Source organism: Bombina bombina, chromosome 6 (assembly GCF_027579735.1).
Source record: "Bombina bombina isolate aBomBom1 chromosome 6, aBomBom1.pri, whole genome shotgun sequence".
Taxonomy (NCBI): Eukaryota; Metazoa; Chordata; class Amphibia; order Anura; family Bombinatoridae; genus Bombina; species Bombina bombina.
Genome location: NC_069504.1, coordinates 525844717 through 525865030, shown reverse-complemented (window position 1 = coordinate 525865030; position 20314 = coordinate 525844717). Strand labels below are relative to the sequence as shown.

At 40.6% G+C, this 20314-nt stretch overlaps 1 protein-coding gene across 1 annotated transcript in view; it reads right to left on the bottom strand.

Annotated features, from left to right (window-relative positions):
• USP8 (ubiquitin specific peptidase 8) overlaps nt 1–20314 on the bottom strand; it is a 140322-nt gene that overhangs the window by 81389 nt on the left and 38619 nt on the right. The window contains 9 exon segments of the mRNA XM_053719328.1: nt 2782–2859; nt 9951–10031; nt 10033–10056; nt 10058–10101; nt 10592–10641; nt 12071–12263; nt 18312–18456; nt 19722–19884; nt 19962–20115. Coding sequence (XP_053575303.1) covers nt 2782–2859; nt 9951–10031; nt 10033–10056; nt 10058–10101; nt 10592–10641; nt 12071–12263; nt 18312–18456; nt 19722–19884; nt 19962–20115 — 932 coding nt within the window.

The window sequence follows — 20314 nt, the reverse complement described above, 5'->3', positions numbered from 1 at the left end:
TAGTGAATGCCCACTTTACCAAAAAATACAAGTTACGTGTGACCGCTCACTTTGGCATGTATTGCCTGCAGAAAATTGCTATATATATTAATTATATATATATATATATATATATATATATATATATATATATATATATATATATATATATATATATATATATATATATATATATATATATATATATATATACACACACACACACACACATACATATATATATATACATACATACATACACACACACACACACACATATATACACACACACACACACACACACATACATATATATATATACATACATACATACACACACACACACACACACATATATACACACACACACACATATATATATACACACACATACACAGACTCACTAATCCAAGAATAACAATTGAGATTGTCCGCTCTTTAGTGTTAGTGTTTTAACACTTTAAACTAATTTGTTTGTGGTCGAAAGCAAAAGTTATTATAAAGAGTGATGCCCAATTAGACTAGGCTTGTTGCTCCAGGTATAAACCCTATAGTAATGATACCACACAACATGTCCAAAATGTTGGCTATAATTGATTGCTCGTAAGTACACAATTTTTGTAATCTATATATAGAACCAACGACATGTGTGGAACAGACAGATAGCTGTAATTAAGTATGGCCGCTACTGAAGTAGCGATTATTCAATTTGTCATTGGAGTAGGCAAAATTTGTTCAAGTAGTGAAAAGTTTAAGTAATGAATACATGCAGCTTCAAAGTAAGAAGTTAAGCAATGATTAAGTAAATAGCTCTGATGGTAGACAGCCTAAGGCTTGCTAAAAACACAGGAGCTCCTAGGACTCCTCACCAGTACCCTAACGTCCCTGACATGTTTCGCCTTAACGGTCTCTTTGCCTCTCTTGAATGTTTCTGTGATGGCAGGAAATAGTGCTGCCATCTAGTGCTCATGCAAATGGATAACATTCTTGCAAAACTGCTGCCATATAGTGCTGCGACATGAATGCTCCTGAGCTTTTTTCAACAAAAGATATCAAGAGAACAAAGAAACTTTGCTAATAGAAGAAAATTAGAAAGTTGTTTAAAATTAAAGGGACAGTAAAGTAAAAAAAATATTTCATGATTTAAATAGGGCATGTAATTTTAAACAACTTTCCAATTTACTTTTATTACCAATTTTGCTTTGTTCTCTTGGTATTCTTAATTGAAAGCTAAATCTAGGAGGTTCATGTGCTAATTTCTTAGACCTTGAAGACTGCCTCTAATCTGAAAGCATTTTGACAGTTTTTCACCACTAGAGGGCGTAAATTCACGTGTTTCATATAGATAACATTGAGCTCAGGCACGTGAAGCTCCTAGGAGTCAGCACGACAGGTTCCCAATATGCAGAAATTGGGTTCACAACCCCCATAAACACATTCCTAAATGGACCAAATTTAAGATGTAGAGAAGAGCTTACGGAAATTTTGGAAGGTACCTACACTAACTGGCTTAAAGTGAAGGTCCATTTTGATGAATTAGTGCTCGGTTTTTAATAAACCTATTAAAAACAAGGGCACTTTAATTCATCAAAATTGACATTTCACTGTTTTCTTCAAAAACTTACCTTTTAATCCTGAATGCTGCTCCAGTGATTCCCCCGGCTGTCGGAAACCTCTGCAGACGTCAGAAATGACGAATCAGGCTTCCTCCAATCACAGCTTCCACCCCCCCCCGGGGGAATCTTGGCCTGATGCAACGCTGTGATTGGAGGAAGCAGGATTTGTCATTTTGGACCCATGAAGACGGCTTGTGACGGACAGAGGAAGTGCTGGAGCGGCTGCAAGGATTAAAAGGTAAGTTTTTGAAGAAAACGGTGAAATGTCAATTTTGATAAATTAAAGTGCCCTTGTTTTTAATAGGTTTATTAAAAACCGGGCACTAATTCATCAAAATAGACCTTCACTTTAAATATAGACAACTACATCACCTTATACACACATCCCCATACAAAGCTGACTTAATTAGGAATATGACACCCTTTGAACAGATCTGTAACATGTCCACACCAATAAAAAACTCTCTTTCATTAGCCCTAAAATTATTGACAGACAAGAAAAACAAAGAACCCCCAAATACATGCACAAATGGCATAGTGACCTGGGAAAAGAACTAGACACCAATTTGTGAAATCAATGGATCTTTAACATCCCCTAAGATGTTAGAGCTACATTACAAGATTATCACAAGGTTGTACCTAACCCCCTCCCGATTGAAATACATTTTCCCCATTCTTCAGATAGATGTTGGAGGGGTTGTAGGTTGAAAGGCACATTGATCCATATATGGTGGTCTTGCCCAAAAATAACAAGCCTCTGGTTGGAAGTAGAAAGGATACTGAAACTTTTCTTTAATAACCCCAGATTTGAACTAGACCCCTGTGTCGCTCTACTTAACCTCCCCTTTAAGATCAACAGTAAACTAAGGCTCAGGCTAATGCAATTTATACTTAACTCAGTGAAACTCCTGATCGCCCCATCCACAAAAGAATGGATTAAACATGTCACAGATACTCTCAATCTGGAAGAATATGCTCCTTTTATGATATCCTATTTTTTTCCAGTTATGCTGCATCACTTTCAAGTGATTTAGCATATGATAATTTTGTCTCTTTAATATACTTCCAAAGCTTGACTGAAAAGTTAACATTATTGTATTAAATAATTGTAGGTAACAAAACTATATTTTATGAATTAGATGGACTAGCACCACTCCAAAACATACAGTATATTTAATTTACTTACTTTGGGCCTATCTTCTTCAAAAGCCTCTTTAGTAGCTACTTCAGTTTTATCTTCTTCATTACTTTTATGTTCTTCCGGCTATAAGATTAAAATACACAGTTTTTAGAGAGAACAATGTGATATTAAGCAAAAGTCATATGAAAAGTACCATTAGAAGAATGTTTGCAATATGCATTCAACAAAATGCTTGTTTTAAACATTATGACAGCTGCACTGTTAACTTTTAATGTCCACACAACCTGTGCATCTGTATTTTCTCCTGCTCCAGGCACTGGCAATGTAAAGCAACACATCACTGGCTACACAAATGTGAGTGCAGGAGGTCTACAGTGCAAGGCAAGGGGTCACATGCATATTTTGTTAGGGATAAAGTTTAAACAGAATCATTTTTACAAACCATATATATTGATAGAATGCTTCTAAACATAAAAAAACCCCTTAAAAACAATTTATAACCCAAACTTACTTATTATATACTATTACTTTCTTGCCACATTTTTGTCACTCTCTATTATGCTCGTATTTAGTACTTTGTTCAGACCAGGTATTTATAAATCTTCATAAAAGTGAATCTGAAAAGCAGAGCAGTGCACTTCACATGGCATTAACAGCACTTACGTAATATTCTTTTTTTCTTTTTTTTGTGTGTAATGTTATTTATTTTGTGATTCTTTTCTCATTAATGTGTTTAAAAAAAACACGTAATTTATGCTTACCAGATAAATTTCTTTCCTTCCGGATAGGGAGAGTCCACGGCTTCATTCCTTACTGTTGGGAAATACAACACCTGGCCACCAGGAGGAGGCAAAGACACCCCAGCCAAAGGCTTAAATATCCCTCCCACTTCCTCATTACCCCAGTTATTCTGCCGAGGGAACAAGGAAAAGTAGAAGTATAAATTGTGCAAGAAGAATAAAATAAATAGGGGACCGCCCATAGACAAGAAAAAGCGGGAAGAGGCCGTGGACTCTCCCTATCTGGAAGGAAAGGAATTTATCTGGCAATCATAAATTATGTTTTCCTTCCTAAGATAGGGAGAGTCCACGGCTTCATTCCTTACTGTTGGGGAAATTATACCCAAGCTCCAGAGGACACTGAATGAATAACGGGAGGGAACAAAAAGGAAGAGGTGGACCCTAATTTGAAAGCACCATAGCCTGCAAAACTTTTCTCCCGAAAGCTGCTTCAACCGAAGCAAAAACATCAAACTTGTAAAATTTTGAAAAAGTACGTAAGGAGGACCAGGTAGCCGCCTTACCAATCTGATCCACAGAGGCTTCGTTCTTAAAGGTCCAAGAGGAAGCCACTGCTCTAGTGGAATGAGCCGTTATCCTCTCAGGAGGACGATGTCCCGCTGTCTCGTAAGCTAAGCAGATGACACTCCTTAACCAAAAAGATAGACAATAAACAAAGAGAAAGATTGTCTAAACTCCTTAGTAGCCTGAAGATAGAACTTCAAGGCGCGAACCACATCCAAATTGTGAAGTAAGCGTTCCTTCGATGAAGGAGGATTAGGACACAAGGAAGGAACCACAATCTGCTAATTTAGTACGTAAAACTTCCGTATCTGTATGAAAAATCAGATAAGAGGGCTCACATTGCAAAGCAGAGATCTCAGAAACTCTGCGCGCAGAGGAAATAGCCAATAAAAAGAGAACCTTCCAAGAAAACAATTTAATGTCAACGGAATGCAGAGGCTCAAACGGAACCTGTTGCAAAACCGAAAAACAAGATTTAGGCTCCAAGGAGGAGCCCCAGATCTAAACACAGGTCTGATCCTAATCAGAGCCTTAACAAAAGGACTGCACGTCTGGAAGCTCAGACAGTCTTTTGTGCAATAAAACCGACAGGGCCGAAATCTGTCCCTTCAGGGAACTAGCAGAAAGGCCCTTCTCCAGCCCATCCTGGAGAAAAGATAAGATCCTGGCCACCTTAACTCTGTGCCAGGAAAAACCACGCTCTTGACACCAGAATAAGTAGGTCCTCCACACCTTGTGGTAGATACGCCGAGTAACTCGTTTACAAGCTTGAATAAGAGTATCAATGACACTCTCAGAGAAACCTCTCTTGGCTAAGACTAAGCGTTTAATCTCCACGCAGTCAGCCTCAGAGAATCTAGATTTTGATGAACAAATGGACCTTGTATCAGCAAGTCTCTGCGACAAGGTAACTTCCACGGAGGAGATGAGGACATCCCCACTAGATCAGCAAACCACGTCCTTCTCGGCTACAATGGAGCAATCAGTATTACCCGCTCCTGCTTGATGCTGGTCACCACTCGATGAAGAAGAGGTAATGGAGGAAAAAAGATATGAGTTTGAACCTCCAGGGCACTGCTAGTGCATCTATCAGATCTGCTTGGGGATCCCTCGACCTCGACCCGTACCTGGGTAGCTTGGTATTGAGACGGGACGCCATGAGATCTATCTCCGGCGTCCCCCACTTGCTGCATATCTCTGCGAATGCCTCGGGATGGAGAGACCATTCCCCTGGATGGAAGGATTGCCTGCTGAGAAAATCCGCCTCCCAGCTGTCCACACCCAGAATGTGGATCGCTGACAGCAAACAGCTGTGGGCCTCTGCCCACTCCAGAATCTGAGATAGTTCCTTTATCGCCAAGGAACTTCTCGTTCCCCCCTGATGGTTGATGTAAGTCACCAAGGTTATATTGTCTGATTGGAATCTGATAAACTGGGACGAACCCATAAGTGGCCAAACCTTCAAGGCCTTGAAGACTGCCCATAGTTCCAAAATATTGATAGGAAGGGAGGAGGACTCCTGAGTCCACAACCCCTGTGCCTTCCTGGCACCCCAAACAGCTTCCCATGCGGATAGGCTTGCGTCCGTAGTCACAATCTTCCAGGATGGTCTTAAAGGGACACTGTACCCAAAAATTTTCTTTTGTGATTCAGATTGAGCACGAAATTTTAAGCAACTTTCTAATTTACTCCTATTATCAAATTTTCTTCATTCTCTTGGAATCTTTATTTGAAATGCAAGAATGTAAGTTTAGATGCCGGCCCATTTTTGGTGAACAACCTGGGTTGTCCTTGCTGATTGGTGGATAAATTCATCCACCAATAAAAAAGTGCTGTCCAGAGTACTGAAACCAAAAAAAAGCTTAGATGCCTTCTTTTTCAAATAATTATAGCAAGAGAACGAAGAAAAAATGATAATAGGAGTAAATTAGAAAGTTGCCTAAAATTGCATGCTCTATCTGAATTACAAAAGAAAAAAATTGGTTACAGTGTCCCTTTAAGAAGCATGTCCCTCGGGACAGATGATCTGGACAGAGCCACCAAGAGAGCGATTCTCTCGACCGGCTGTCTAATACAATATGTTGAGACAGATCTGAATGATTGCCGTTCCACTGCCTCAGCATGCACAGTTGTAAAGGTCTGAGACGGAACCTGGCAAAAGGATTGATGTCCATTCAGGACATCATGAGACCAATTACCTCCATACACTGAGCCATAGAGGGACTCAAGGAGGTCCGGAGGGCAAGACATGCCGAAGTTAGCTTGCAACGTTTCTGGTCCGTTAGAAATATCCTCATGGATATGGAGTCTATTATAGTACCCAGAAATTCTACCCTGGTATTTGGGATAAGAGAACTCTTTTCCAAGTTTATCTTCCATCCATGTGATCGAAGAAGACTGAGAAGGGTATCCAAGAATTCTTCTGCAAGACGAAAAGGATGGTGCTTGCACCAGAATATCGTCCAAGTATGGGGCTACTGCAATACCCTGAGTTCTGGCAACGGCTAGAAGATCCCCCAGAACCTTCGTAAAGATTCTTGGAGCAGTAGCTAGGCCAAACGGAAAGGCAATGAACTGAAAGTGCTGGTCCAGGAATGCAAACCTCAGGAACTGAAAGTGTTCTCTGTGGATTGGAACATGAAGGTAAGTGTCCTTCAAATCTACAGTGGTCATAAACTTTAATTCTGTCAGGAAGGGACACTGAGAAATTTGTTTAAGCACATTAGGTCCAGAATTGGGTGGAAAGTTCCCTCCTTCTCTGGGACCACGAAAAGGTTTGAATAAAACGCCAAACCTCTTTCTTCAATAGGCACAGAGTCAACAACTCCTAAGGAGGATAGATCCCACACGCACCCTAGAAAGGCATCCCTCTTTTCTGGTCTGGTAGACAGATTCGAGAGAAGGAATCTGCCTCTTGGCGGATGAAATTTGAAGCCTATCTTGTATCCCTGAGATACCACCTCCAGGACCCACGTATCCTGTACGTCCTTGAACCAGGCGTCTGAAAAAAGAGACAGTTTGTCCCCTACCCGATCCCGGGGCCGCCCCTTCATGCCGATTTGTTTTCGGCTGGCTTCTTATTCTGCTTGGATTTATTCCAGGAATGAGCCGGCTTCCAAGTACTCTTGGGTTGCTCAGGCTTGGAGGAGGATTGTTGACGTTGGGATTTGTCAGAAGGAAAGGAACGAAATTTAGAAGATTGTCGTCCCTTAGACTTGTTCTTCTTATCTTGCGGTAGGAAGGCACCCTTGACTCCGGTAACCTTAGAAATAATGGAGTCCAGGCCTGAACCAAATAAAATGTTTCCCTTGAAGGGAAGAGAAAGGAGTCTGGACTTGGAAGTCATATCCGCAGACCAAGACTTCAACCAGAGTGCCCGGCGGGCTAGGACCGCAAAGCCAGAGGCCTTTGCATTTAGGCGAATAATTTGCATAAATCGCATCACAGAATAAAAGAATTAGCAATTCTCAGCTTTAATTCTGTCAAGAATATCCTTGAGGGGAAACTCCACCTCAATGAGTTTCCGACAAAGAGTCACACCAGTAGGTAGCCGCTCCGGCAACTGCAGCCGCCGGTTGAAACAAAAATCACGTATGTTGAAACATCTTTCTCAGAAAGTTTTCCATTTTCTTATCCATCAGCTCTCTGAAGCGAAGCACTATCCTCAAGAGGTATAGTAGTATGTTTAGCAAGCTACAGATAGCACCATCCACCTTAGGAATGGAGCCCCAAAAATCCATTAAAGAGTCTGGGGAACAACTTTTTTAAAAGTAGACGAGGGAAAAAGGAAGAAACAATTCTTTCCCATTCGTTCTTAATAATGTTCGCCATCTTAACCGGCACATGAAAAGTCAAAAGGAACTTTCCTGTCTTCGTAAACTTGTCTAACTGAGGTATCATAGGTTCTTCAGGCAGAGCGGCCTCTGGGAACCTCTAACGTATACAGAACCTCCTCTAATAAAAAATGCAAGTGCCTCAATTTTAAATCTAAAGGACGGTTCCTCCGCAGCAGGAGGCTTAGACGCTAAGGACTCCAACCCGAAAGTTCACCCTCTGAAGCTACAGAGGTTAAATCATTATCGGATAACTGTTTTTGGACATAATAGCTAAATCAATAAATATTTAGATGACTCCAGGTCCTGAGAGGTAGACGGCTCAGAGGGACTAAGAGCCTTAGCAGGCTTGTTCTCCCTTCTTAGACTTTATAACGTGTTAAAGCATGTGGAACATAATTAAAGGTTGATGTAGTACAGAAGGAGTACCTTCAAACATGTCAGAGTCCTCCATAGCTCAGGTTATAACAACAGAAGGACACAAATAAAAACATTTTTTATTATAGAAAACTGCACCTTTATACTCCCAATGGCTGGGGCACTCATCTAGACCCAGACTGTTAACAGAGGAAACGCTCTCCTAAGGTTTAAGTCTCAGCTGGAATGAACATAGATCACATGGCGTGCAAGACAGTACTTCCCCTGTTATTACAAGTACAGCAAGTAATAGGAGCTGTGCAACACTTTCAAAAACGAAGGTGAAACTTAAAAGTGAAACCCATTTGTTCCAGACAAAAAACACACAGTCTATCAACCCAGGGAAAAAAAAAAATCAGACAAAGCAGCATGTAAATAATTAATACACTGATTAATTAACCCCAACTGTTCAATAAACACCCTTCAGAAGATATTAACCCTGGATCCCATCAAGGTATAAAGGAGCCACACTGTGACCCTGTTATAGCGTTTTATGTGTAAAAATTGAAACAATCTTGCCTCCAGGATCCATGCTGTGGAACAGAACACAGCCTCCTCAAGTGTTACAGTCTTATAGAAGCGCTCCAGACATGGACTTGAGTGAAAGAAAGCAGCGCAGTGAAACTCGTCAACACTGATTGCCTTAGGAGCTGTTGGCAGTAGTCTGGATGGTTTCGCAGAAAAACTTTCCCTGCATTTCCAGACTTTAACTTTCATCAATACCTCTCACTGAGAGGTTGACCATGACTACTTAAAACTCCAGTCCTATCTTGAAGGGCAGATACCCTTTTTTCAGGACTCGCCAAATCTTCCGATAGTTCTCCTGCCACCCCCCTACCGAGACGAAAGGCAAAGAATGACTGGGTAATGAGGAAGTGGGAGGGATATTTAAGCCTTTTGGCTGGGGTGTGTCTGCCTCCTCCTGGTGGGCCAGGTGTTGTATTTCCCCAAAAGTAGGAATGAAGCCGTGACTCTCCCTATCTTAGGAAGCAAATAGTCTTTGCGAAAATCTGCTGCTGCTCCTTTTAGTTTATACCTTCTTACTAATAGTTATAGGGCAAGCACAAGATTTGTGCCTAGTAGAGGTCTTAGATACAACAATTTCTACTGCAACTAAATTTGCATTGAAGTAGCTGGAAACCAGTGAGAAACTTCAAAGTCAGAGAACAGTCAGCTGGGGGGCTATTAAGATCCAATGATATTATATATTCTGCACTTTTACGAACAAAAAATAACAACCAGGGTGCTGGCAGGGGTAATAAAATAGGAAAATGCACAGACCACTCTCGCTGGGTTTCAGACAAACTTTGATATTTCTTTATTCCGGTATAAAAAAAGAATTGAAGTTTGTCTAAAACCCAGCATACATATACACACACATACCTTATTGCAAAAAAAAAAAAAAAAAAAACATCCCTTTAATACTTACCAAACTTGGAATATTTATTTGCCCTTTCTTTTTCTTTCGCCTATGGAATTCTTGTCAATATCTGTTGTTTTGGTTTCAATCTTTTCCTGTTCCTGGACAACTTGAAGTTTTTTTCAGTTTCTTCGTTTTTACTCACAGTAACCTTTTCAATTTCAGTCTCATTCTTTTTAACAACTACATCTTGTTTAGAAAGAATTCGGTGTTTCTGAATTATTTTCTATATTCTCTTTGTTTTTCTTGTGTTTTTTCATTTATGTTTTTATCAAATTGTTGCATATCTAATTTTACAGCAGGTTTGGAATCCAATAATGGATTTCGTTGATCTATCTGGTACAATGTTTTCCATTTATAACTGGGTTGTTTTTGGTTTCATTGTTTGAAACTTTAGGTTTTTGGTTTCATTAATCAGAAAACTTTCACTGTTGGTTTCTTTGAACGATCAATCTAAATTGTTGACAAAAACATGAAGTGGTCATGTGGAAACAAAAAAAACCCCAAAGATTTTAATTTTGTATTGTCTATTATAGTTAAAATCGTTACAACTAATAAAAACCATCTATGGCACAACAAAGAATATGCAAAACAATATTTTTAAAAACCCTAACAGAAAAAGTTATAGAGTACAGGAGGCACTAATCATTTGTAAGAATTAAGCACTGAAGTGAGTATTGCCATTTATGAAAAAATATTTGAAATATGCAACATTTAAAATCATAATTAATACTTTACCTAATAAATTAATTTATTTCATGATGGTGAGAGTCCCAAAATCCATTACTTCTGGGAAGAGTAATTCCCAGGAGTAATGGATTGTGGACTCTCACCACCCTGTTCAAAAAGAAATACTAACGACTAGATCTCAAGTTTAGTACCTAAATGGAGCAGGTCAGAAGAATAAACCTTCAACAGTTTTTTAATACAGCTAAATTTGTGTAGGATAAGAATCAAATTGTTTTATTTATGAACAGCAAATTCTGTGTGACATTTAAAGGAAAGTCTACTTGAGAATTTGTATTTTTTTTAAAAGATAGATAATGCCTTTATTACCCATTCCCCAGTTTTGCATAACCAACACTGTTATATTAATATACTTTTTTACCTCCGAGATTACCTTGTAGCCTCTACAGACTGCCTCCTTATCTCAGAGCTTATTACAAACTTGCATTTTAGCCAATTAGTGATGGATCATGCATAACTTTACTGGAGTGAGCACATTGTTATCTATATGGCACACATGAACTAGCACTATCTGGCTGTGAAAAGTTAATAAAACACACTAAGATAAGTGGCGGCCTGCAAGGGCTTAGAAACAGGTAGAGATTTAGGTTATAAAGTATATTAATATAATAAATGTTGGTTGTGCAAAGCTGGGGGAATGCGTAGGTAAAGGCATTAGCCATCTTTTTAAAACAATAAAACAAATCAAGTAGACAATCCCATTTAAGTACAGCAGGTCTGTATGGCTAATCAATGCTATGGAGTGTCTGAACCCTTAAGCAATTAAACTGTTGTCTGTATTATATATTCACTAGCCTATTACATAGAGGCTGAAGAATCACTACTTTTATTAAACTAACAATAAAATGTTTGGGGAATAAAATAAGGGTTTTTTTTTAAAGTAGGATGGGGCTTTATGACGCAGGGCACACTATGGGGAATTGGGCTTGAGGGGTTTTGGGATTGGGGATCATGTGTAAGTGGCTTTTTAGGCGATGGGGAAGGATACAAGTGTAAGTGGGTAGTGCCACGGGCAGAGATTAGCTAGAGAGCAAGGGTTCAGATTGTGGGGGAAGCAGATAGTTTATGTTTGAGCTATCGACAGCTGTAAAAAAATGTCCCGTCAACAGGTCACAAGAAACTGCAACTATATTGTAATGGCCTTTTGCACTTCCTACTAAAGGAAACAGGAAGCGCAAATACCTGCGATCTGTCATATGGATTTAGTTATGCCACAGGGATATATTATCCCCACAGTAGATGTAACCATGCTCTACAACAACAAAGCACAATAAAAATAAGCGAGACAAAAACATTTGACCATAATGATGCATTTTTCCATACATATTCAGCAGTATTGAACATCTTAAAAATTGTTCTTTAAGACCCTTTGTAGCTGTATACATTGTAGAACGCTAACAGTTATAATCATATTATTACAAAGGTGATAAATGTATACCAGTATTATTTTAATGATTCAAACGGTACTTGGAAAAAAACAAGCTCTTTTAGTCAAGCAAAGTGAATAAACTCACTTGTGGAATCATTTTCACAGGGTCTGGAGCGCTAATGGTTTTCACAGGGTCTGGAGGGTGAATAGTTTTCACAGGGTCTGGAGGGTGAATGGTTTTCACAGGATCTGAAGGACTAGCTTGTGGAACAGGCTTAGATTTTGGGTGTTTAAAATGATTGGTTCCTCAGATTTCTCAGTTTTAGTGACTTCAGCCTTTTCTTCGTTATTTTCATTCGAAGGTTCAGGAGGCAGCTCTACATGTGTGAGTAATGGAGGGGCAGGTGGCTCTTCCAGGCATGGGTAGCTGAAGTCCACTAAGAGAAAACAAATCTATAAGTACCTTTCCACAAAGAATCAGCAAGTCAGACACAGGTTTACTGAAAAAAACAGAATTTATGTTTACCTGATAAATTACTTTCTCCAACGGTGTGGTCCGGTCCACGACGTCATCCTTACTTGTGGGATATTCTCTTCCCCAACAGGAAATGGCAAAGAGCCCAGCAAAGCTGGTCACATGATCCCTCCTAGGCTCCGCCTTCCCCAGTCATTCGACCGACGTAAAGGAGGAATATTTGCATAGGAGAAACCATATGATACCGTGGTGACTGTAGTTAAAGAAAATAAATTATCAGACCTGATTAAAAAACCAGGGCGGGCCGTGGACCGGACACACCGTTGAGAAAGTAATTTATAAGGTAAACATAAATTCTGTTTTCTCCAACATAGGTGTGTCCGGTCCACGCGTCATCCTTACTTGTGGGAACCAATACCAAAGCTTTAGGACACGGATGAAGGGAGGGAGCAAATCAGGTCACCTAGATGGAAGGCACCACGGCTTGCAAAACCTTTTCTCCCAAAAATAGCCTCAGAAGAAGCAAAAGTATCAAACTTGTAAAATTTAGTAAAAGGTGTGCAGTGAAGACCAAGTCGCTGCCTTACATATCTGATCAACAGAAGCCTCGTTCTTGAAGGCCCATGTGGAAGCCACAGCCCCTAGTGGAATGAGCTGTGATCTCTTTCAGGAGGCTGCCGTCCGGCAGTCTCATAAGCCAATCTGATGATGCTTTTAATCCAAAAAGAGAGAGAGGTAGAAGTTGCTTTTTGACCTCTCCTTTTACCAGAATAAACAACAAACAAGGAAGATGTTTGTCTAAAAATCCTTTGTAGCATCTAAATAGAATTTTAGAGCACGAACAACATCCAAATTGTGCAACAAACGTTCTTCTTTGAAACTGGATTCGGACACAAGAAGGCACGACTATCTCCTGGTTAATGTTTTGTTAGAAACAACTTTCGGAAGAAAACCAGGTTTAGTACGGTAAAACCACCTTATCTGCATGGAACACCAGATAAGGAGGAGAACACTGCAGAGCAGATAATTCTGAAACTCTTCTAGCAGAAGAAATTGCAACCAAAAACAAAACTTTCCAAGATAATACTAATATCAACGGAATGTAAGGGTTCAAACGGAACCCCCTGAAGAACTGAAAGAACTAAATTGAGACTCCAAGGAGGAGTCAAAGGTTTGTAAACAGGCTTGATTCTAACCAGAGCCTGAACAAAGGCTTGAACATCTGGCACAGCTGCCAGCTTTTTGTGAAGTAACACAGACAAGGCAGAAATCTGTCCCTTCAAGGAACTAGCAGATAATCCTTTCTCCAAACCTTCTTGAAGAAAGGATAGAATCTTAGGAATTTTTACCTTGTCCAAGGGAATCCTTTAGATTCACACCAAACAGATATATTTCTTTCCCATATTTTGTGGTAAATTTTTCTAGTTACAGGCTTTCTGGCCTGAACAAGAGTATCAATGACAGAATCTGAGAACCCTCGCTTTGATAAGATCAAGCGTTCAATCTCCAAGCAGTCAGTTGGAGTGAGGGACCAGATTCGGATGTTCGAACCGGACCCTTTGAACAAGAAGGTCTCGTCTCAAAAGGTAGCTTCCATGGTGGAGCGATGACATATTCACCAGGTCTGCATACCAAGTCCTGCGTGGCCACGCAGGAGCTTCAAGATCACCGATGCTCTCCTCCTGATTGATCCTGGCTACCAGCCTGGGGATGAGAGGAAACGGCGGGGAATACATAAGCTAGTTTGAAGGTCCAAGGTGCTACTAGTGCATCTTACTAGAGTCGCCCTTGGGATCCTGGATCTGGACCCCGTAGCAAGGAACCTTGAAGTTCTGACGAGGAGGCCATTCAGATCCTTGTCTGGAATGCCCCACAATTGAGTAATTTGGGCAAAGATTTCCGGATGGAGTTCCACTCCCCCGGATGAAATGTCTGACGACTCAGAAAATCCGCTTCCCCAATTTTCCACTCCTCGGGATGTGGATTGCAGACAAGTGGCAGGAGTGAGTCTCCGCCCATTGAATGATTTTGGTCACTTCTTCCATCGCCAGGGAACTCCTTGTTCCCCCCTGATGGTTGATGTACGCAACAGTCGTCCATGTTGTCTGATTGAAACCGTATGAACTTGGCCTTTGCTAAGCTGGGCCAAGCCTTGAGAGCATTGAGTATCGCTCTCAAGTTCCAGAATATTTATCGGTAGAAGAGATTCTTCCCGAGACCAAAGGACCCTGAGCTTTCAGGGGTCCCCAGACCGCGCCCCCAGCCCACCAGACTGGCGTCGGTCGTGACAATGACCCACTCTGGTCTGCGGAAGCTCATCCCCTGTGACAGGTTGTCCAGGGACAGCCACCAACGGAGTGAATCTCTGGTCCTCTGATTTACTTGTATCGTCGGAGACAAGTCTGTATAGTCCCCCATTCCACCTGACTGAGCATGCACAGTTGTAATGGTCTTAGATGAATTCGCGCAAAAGGAACTATGTCCATTGCCGCTACCATCAAACCTATTACTTCCATGCACTGCGCTATGGAAGGAAGAGGAACAGAATGAAGTATTTAGAAGTTTTGATTTTCTGGCCTCTGTCAGAAAAATCCTCATTTCTAAGGAGTCTATTATTGTTCCCAAGAAGGGAACCCTTGTTGACGGAGATAGAGAACTTTTTTCTACGTTCACTTCTCCACCCGTGAGATCTGAGAAAGGCCAGGACAATGTCCGTGTGAGCCTTTGCTTGAGGATGGGGACGACGCTTGAATCAGAATGTCGTCCAAGTAAGGTACTACTGCAATGCCCCTTGGTCTTAGCACCGCTAGAAGGGACCCTAGTACCTTTGTGAAAATCCTTGGAGCAGTGGCTAATCCGAACGGAAGTGCCACAAACTGGTAATGCTTGTCCAGGAATGCGAACCTTAGGAACCGATGATGTTCCTTGTGGATAGGAATATGTAGATACGCATCCTTTAAATCCACCGTGGTCATGAATTGACCTTCCTGGATGGAAGGAAGAATTGTTCGAATGGTTTCCATTTTGAAGGATGGAACCTTGAGAAACTTGTTTAGGATCTTGAGATCTAAGATTGGTCTGAATGTTCCCTCTTTTTTGGGAACTACGAACAGATTGGAGTAGAACCCCATCCCTTGTTCTCCTAATGGAACAGGATGAATCACTCCCATTTTTAACAGGTCTTCTACACAATGTAAGAATGCCTGTTTTTTTATGTGTCTGAAGACAATTGAGACCTGTGGAACCTCCCCCTTGGGGGAAGCCCCTTGAATTCCAGAAGATAACCTTGGGAGACTATTTCTAGTGCCCAAGGATCCAGAACATCTCTTGCCCAAGCCTGAGCGAAGAGAGAGAGTCTGCCCCCCACCAGATCCGGTCCCGGATCGGGGCCAACATCTCATGCTGTCTTGGTAGCAGTGGCAGGTTTCTTGGCCTTTGTTCCAGCCTTGCATTGGTCTCCAGGCTGGCTTGGCTTGAGAAGTATTACCCTCTTGCTTAGAGGACGTAGCACTTGGGGCTGGTCCGTTTCTGCGAAAGGGACGAAAATTAGGTTTATTTTTGGCCTTGAAAGACCTATCCTGAGGAAGGGCGTGGCCCTTGCCCCCAGTGATATCAGAGATAATCTCTTTCAAGTCAGGGCCAAACAGCGTTTTCCCCTTGAAAGGAATGTTAAGCAATTTGTTCTTGAAAGACGCATCCGCTGACCAAGATTTTAACCAAAGCGCTCTGCGCGCCACAATAGCAAAACCAGAATTTTTCGCCGCTAACCTAGCCAATTGCAAAGTGGCGTCTAGGGTGAAAGAATTAGCCAATTTGAGAGCATGAATTCTGTCCATAATCTCCTCATAAGAAGAAGAATTATTATTGAGCGCCTTTTCTAGCTCATCGAACCAGAAACACGCGCTGTAGTGACAGGAACAATGCATGAAATTGGTTGTAGAAGGTAACCTTGCTGAACAAACATCTTTTTTTAAGCAAACCTTCTAATTTTTTATCCATAGGATCTTTGAAAGCACAACTATCTTCTATGGGTATAGTGGTGCGTTTGTTTAGAGTAGAAACCGCCCCCCTCGACCTTGGGGACTGTCTGCCATAAGTCCTTTCTGGGGTCGACCATAGGAAACAATTTTTTAAATATGGGGGGAGGGACGAAAGGTATACCGGGCCTTTCCCATTCTTTATTTACAATGTCCGCCACCCGCTTGGGTATAGGAAAAGCTCTCGGGGGGCCCCGGGGACCTCTAGGAACTTGTCCATTTTACATAGTTTCTCTGGAATGACCAAATTCTCACAATCATCCAGAGTGGATAACACCTCCTTAAGCAGAGCGCGGGAGATGTTCCAATTTAAATTTAAATGTAATCACATCAGGTTCAGCTTGTTGAGAAATTTTCCACTGAATCTGAAATTTCTCCCTCAGACAAAACCTCCTGGCCCCCTCAGACTGGTGTAGGGGCCCTTCAGAACCAATATCATCAGCGTCCTCATGCTCTTCAGTATTTTCTAAAACAGAGCAGTCGCGCTTTCGCTGATAAGTGGGCATTTTGGCTAAAATGTTTTTGATAGAATTATCCATTACAGCCGTTAATTGTTGCATAGTAAGGAGTATTGGCGCGCTAGATGTACTAGGGGCCTCCTGTGTGGGCAAGACTGGTGTAGACGAAGGAGGGGATGATGCAGTACCATGCTTACTCCCCTCACTTGAGGAATCATCTTGGGCATCATTTTCTCTAAATTTTGTGTCACATAAATCACATCTATTTAAATGAGAAGGAACCTTGGCTTCCCCACATTCAGAACACAGTCTATCTGGTAGTTCAGACATGTTAAACAGGCAAAAACTTGATAACAAAGTACAAAAAACGTTTTAAAATAAACCGTTACTGTCACTTTAAATTTTAAACTGAACACACTTTATTACTGCAATTGCGAAAAAGTATGAAGGAATTGTTCAAAATTCACCAAAATTTCACCACAGTGTCTTAAAGCCTTAAAAGTATTGCACACCAAATTTGGAAGCTTTAACCCTTAAAATAACGGAACCGGAGCCGTTTTTATATTTAACCCCTTTACAGTCCCTGGTATCTGCTTTGCTGAGACCCAACCAAGCCCAAAGGGGAATACGATACCAAATGACGCCTTCAGAAAGTCTTTTCTATGTATCAGAGCTCCTCACACATGCATCTGCATGTCATGCTTCTCAAAAACAAGTGCGCAATAGAGGCGCGAAAATGAGACTCTGCCTATGATTAGGGAAAGCCCCTAGAGAATAAGGTGTCCAATACAGTGCCTGCCGGTTATTTTACATAATTCCCAAGATTAAAATAATTCCTCAAGGCTATGGAGTATAAAATATGTTTATATATAAATCGATATAGCCCAGAAAATGTCTACAGTCTTGAAAAGCCCTTGTGAAGCCCTTTTTTTCTTTCTGTAATAAAAATGGCTTACCGGATCCCATAGGGAAAATGACAGCTTCCAGCATTACATCGTCTTGTTAGAATGTGTCATACCTCAAGCAGCAAAAGTCTGCTCACTGTTCCCCCAACTGAAGTTAATTCCTCTCAACAGTCCTGTGTGGAAACAGCCATCGATTTTAGTAACGGTTGCTAAAATCATTTTCCTCTTACAAACAGAAATCTTCATCTCTTTTCTGTTTCAGAGTAAATAGTACATACCAGCACTATTTTAAAATAACAAACTCTTGATTGAATAATAAAAACTACAGTTAAACACTAAAAAACTCTAAGCCATCTCCGTGGAGATGTTGCCTGTACAACGGCAAAGAGAATGACTGGGGAAGGCGGAGCCTAGGAGGGATCATGTGACCAGCTTTGCTGGGCTCTTTGCCATTTCCTGTTGGGGAAGAGAATATCCCACAAGTAAGGATGACGCCGTGGACCGGACACACCTATGTTGGAGAAAAATGTATGTCTGTACTGTTAATAGTTAGCCACAAGCAGCTCAACATTGTCCACAAATGAATATCAACATTAATTTATAAACTTACATGACACAGGGACTGCTTCAGTTTTACTTCTCTTGGGCACAAGCACTTTCCCATTTGTGGTGTACATGGGATAACAAAGTAGCCAGTTCTCATAACCACCCTCTAAAATGAAAGGTTCACTTCGTAATATAGTTTTTGTTTCCCACTGTGTATAAAACAGAATATATGCATTTAAACTATACATAACATAAACATTACATGCATACAAAACTCAATACTCATCCATCTCTGCTGTTAGGCTAATGGGTATGTAAAAAAAGAAAATTAAAGGGGAATAAATGGTATGCTGGTGCTTCAAATCTACAGAAAACTAATGCAGGGCACTTGGCACATGCATGTGCACAATGCATGTAGCATACTACAGCACTCTGAGCCCAACCAAGAGAAAAGCACTATTTCAGTTGCTATTATAATAGGTAATCTTTTCACCACTGAACATGTACAGGCGGAACTCATCTACTATACAGGGGCTGGTATGTAACCATGACGTCACAAAGTCCCGGCATGTATATGTGCGTCGTATCACATTCACTTAACGCTCGTATACGATGCTGCACATTTATGAAGAACATTTTATAAACTATAACAAGAATTTTTAAATTGGACATTTTATGAATTTTGGGGGGAGGGGGCGGAAGAGGTCCAGGAAAATAAAGGATTGCTGATGGGTATGGATGGTGGTAGCTTGGAGTAGTGGGGAAACATTATGAGGGAGGCAACAATGTTATGGGAAGAAAGCCAATTTGGAGAGGTATTCCACACTATATTAGAGGTCAGTGTTAGGAAGCCATTGAGTGTTAAATAAGGATTTCCAGTCAGCCCAAATCATTTAAAAAAGGTCAGAATTATCCATGGAGTGAAAAACACTTCTTTCCATTGAGTATATATAAGCCATGGTGTTAATTATGTAGGGCCAGGTAGGGGGAGCTTCTGTCTTCCATAATCTAGCTATGGAAAGTTTATGTCAGAGAAAAGGTAAAGACACAAGTAGCTATGATGTTTGGGTAAAGTGCATGTACCTATGTGTAGCAAAGCCGCAGCTGGCGATTTGGCGAGAAGTATCCCTATTCTAGCTAGTGTTGTAAAACAGGTGTTCCACTTTCCTTTTAGTTAGTTTGATGGTTAAAATTAAGAAAAGTAAACCAGCTGTTGATAACTGTAAAAGTGGAGCTGTGTCTCCAAAGTAATGTACTTCCCCAGTATTCTTAATAAAGTTGTTTTGTTTTTGTTTTGTTTTTTAAAAAAAAGGAAGAGAAAGATACAGAGCCCTAAAAACTTCCATATGCTATCTCCAAGGTATTCCAATTCAATTCTATGAAAACTAACACCAACTTGATAATAATTGAAGAGGCAGTTGCAATAGAAAAAGTTGCACATTTTAAATCATATTCCTTTGCCTTAATTTCTTACCTTAAAAAGTGCATCCTTTAAACTTTGGAGGGTTGTTCCAAGTGCCAAGTCATTTACTGAACTGAACCAGTCTAGCAATATGACATAATCAGCATTACCTCTTTGAGCCCATATTTCTTTTGATGAATCGGGCAAGTTATTTTCAATCTTGCTTGCAGTGCATCTGCATACACAAACATATTTTAGAATGTGTTTGCACCTTTTTACTGTTATTTTATGCTGCTATTATAAAATAAGTACCCAGGCTGGACAGCTTCTTGTGGCACACTTATGGAATGCTGTATGTGAGACTCCTGATAATCTGTTGTACTTCGAGCATCCATTATAATCACATTGATATTATGGTCATTCATCATTACAAACAGCTTTTCAGGGGTAATCGACCCCGGAGGCACTAAATAAGGGTCAGAATAAAGTATTTTTTATTGAGAAATCTATTCAAACAGGACAACTGCCTTCTTTCCAAAAACTGTTATTCAAGAAGAAATTATCAATTTAACATCAGCAAGGAAATGTTGAGGATTGTGATATTGGTTAAATTCCAGTTGGTTAGACAAGCTCATCAAACTGCATAACACATATGTGTTTTGTAA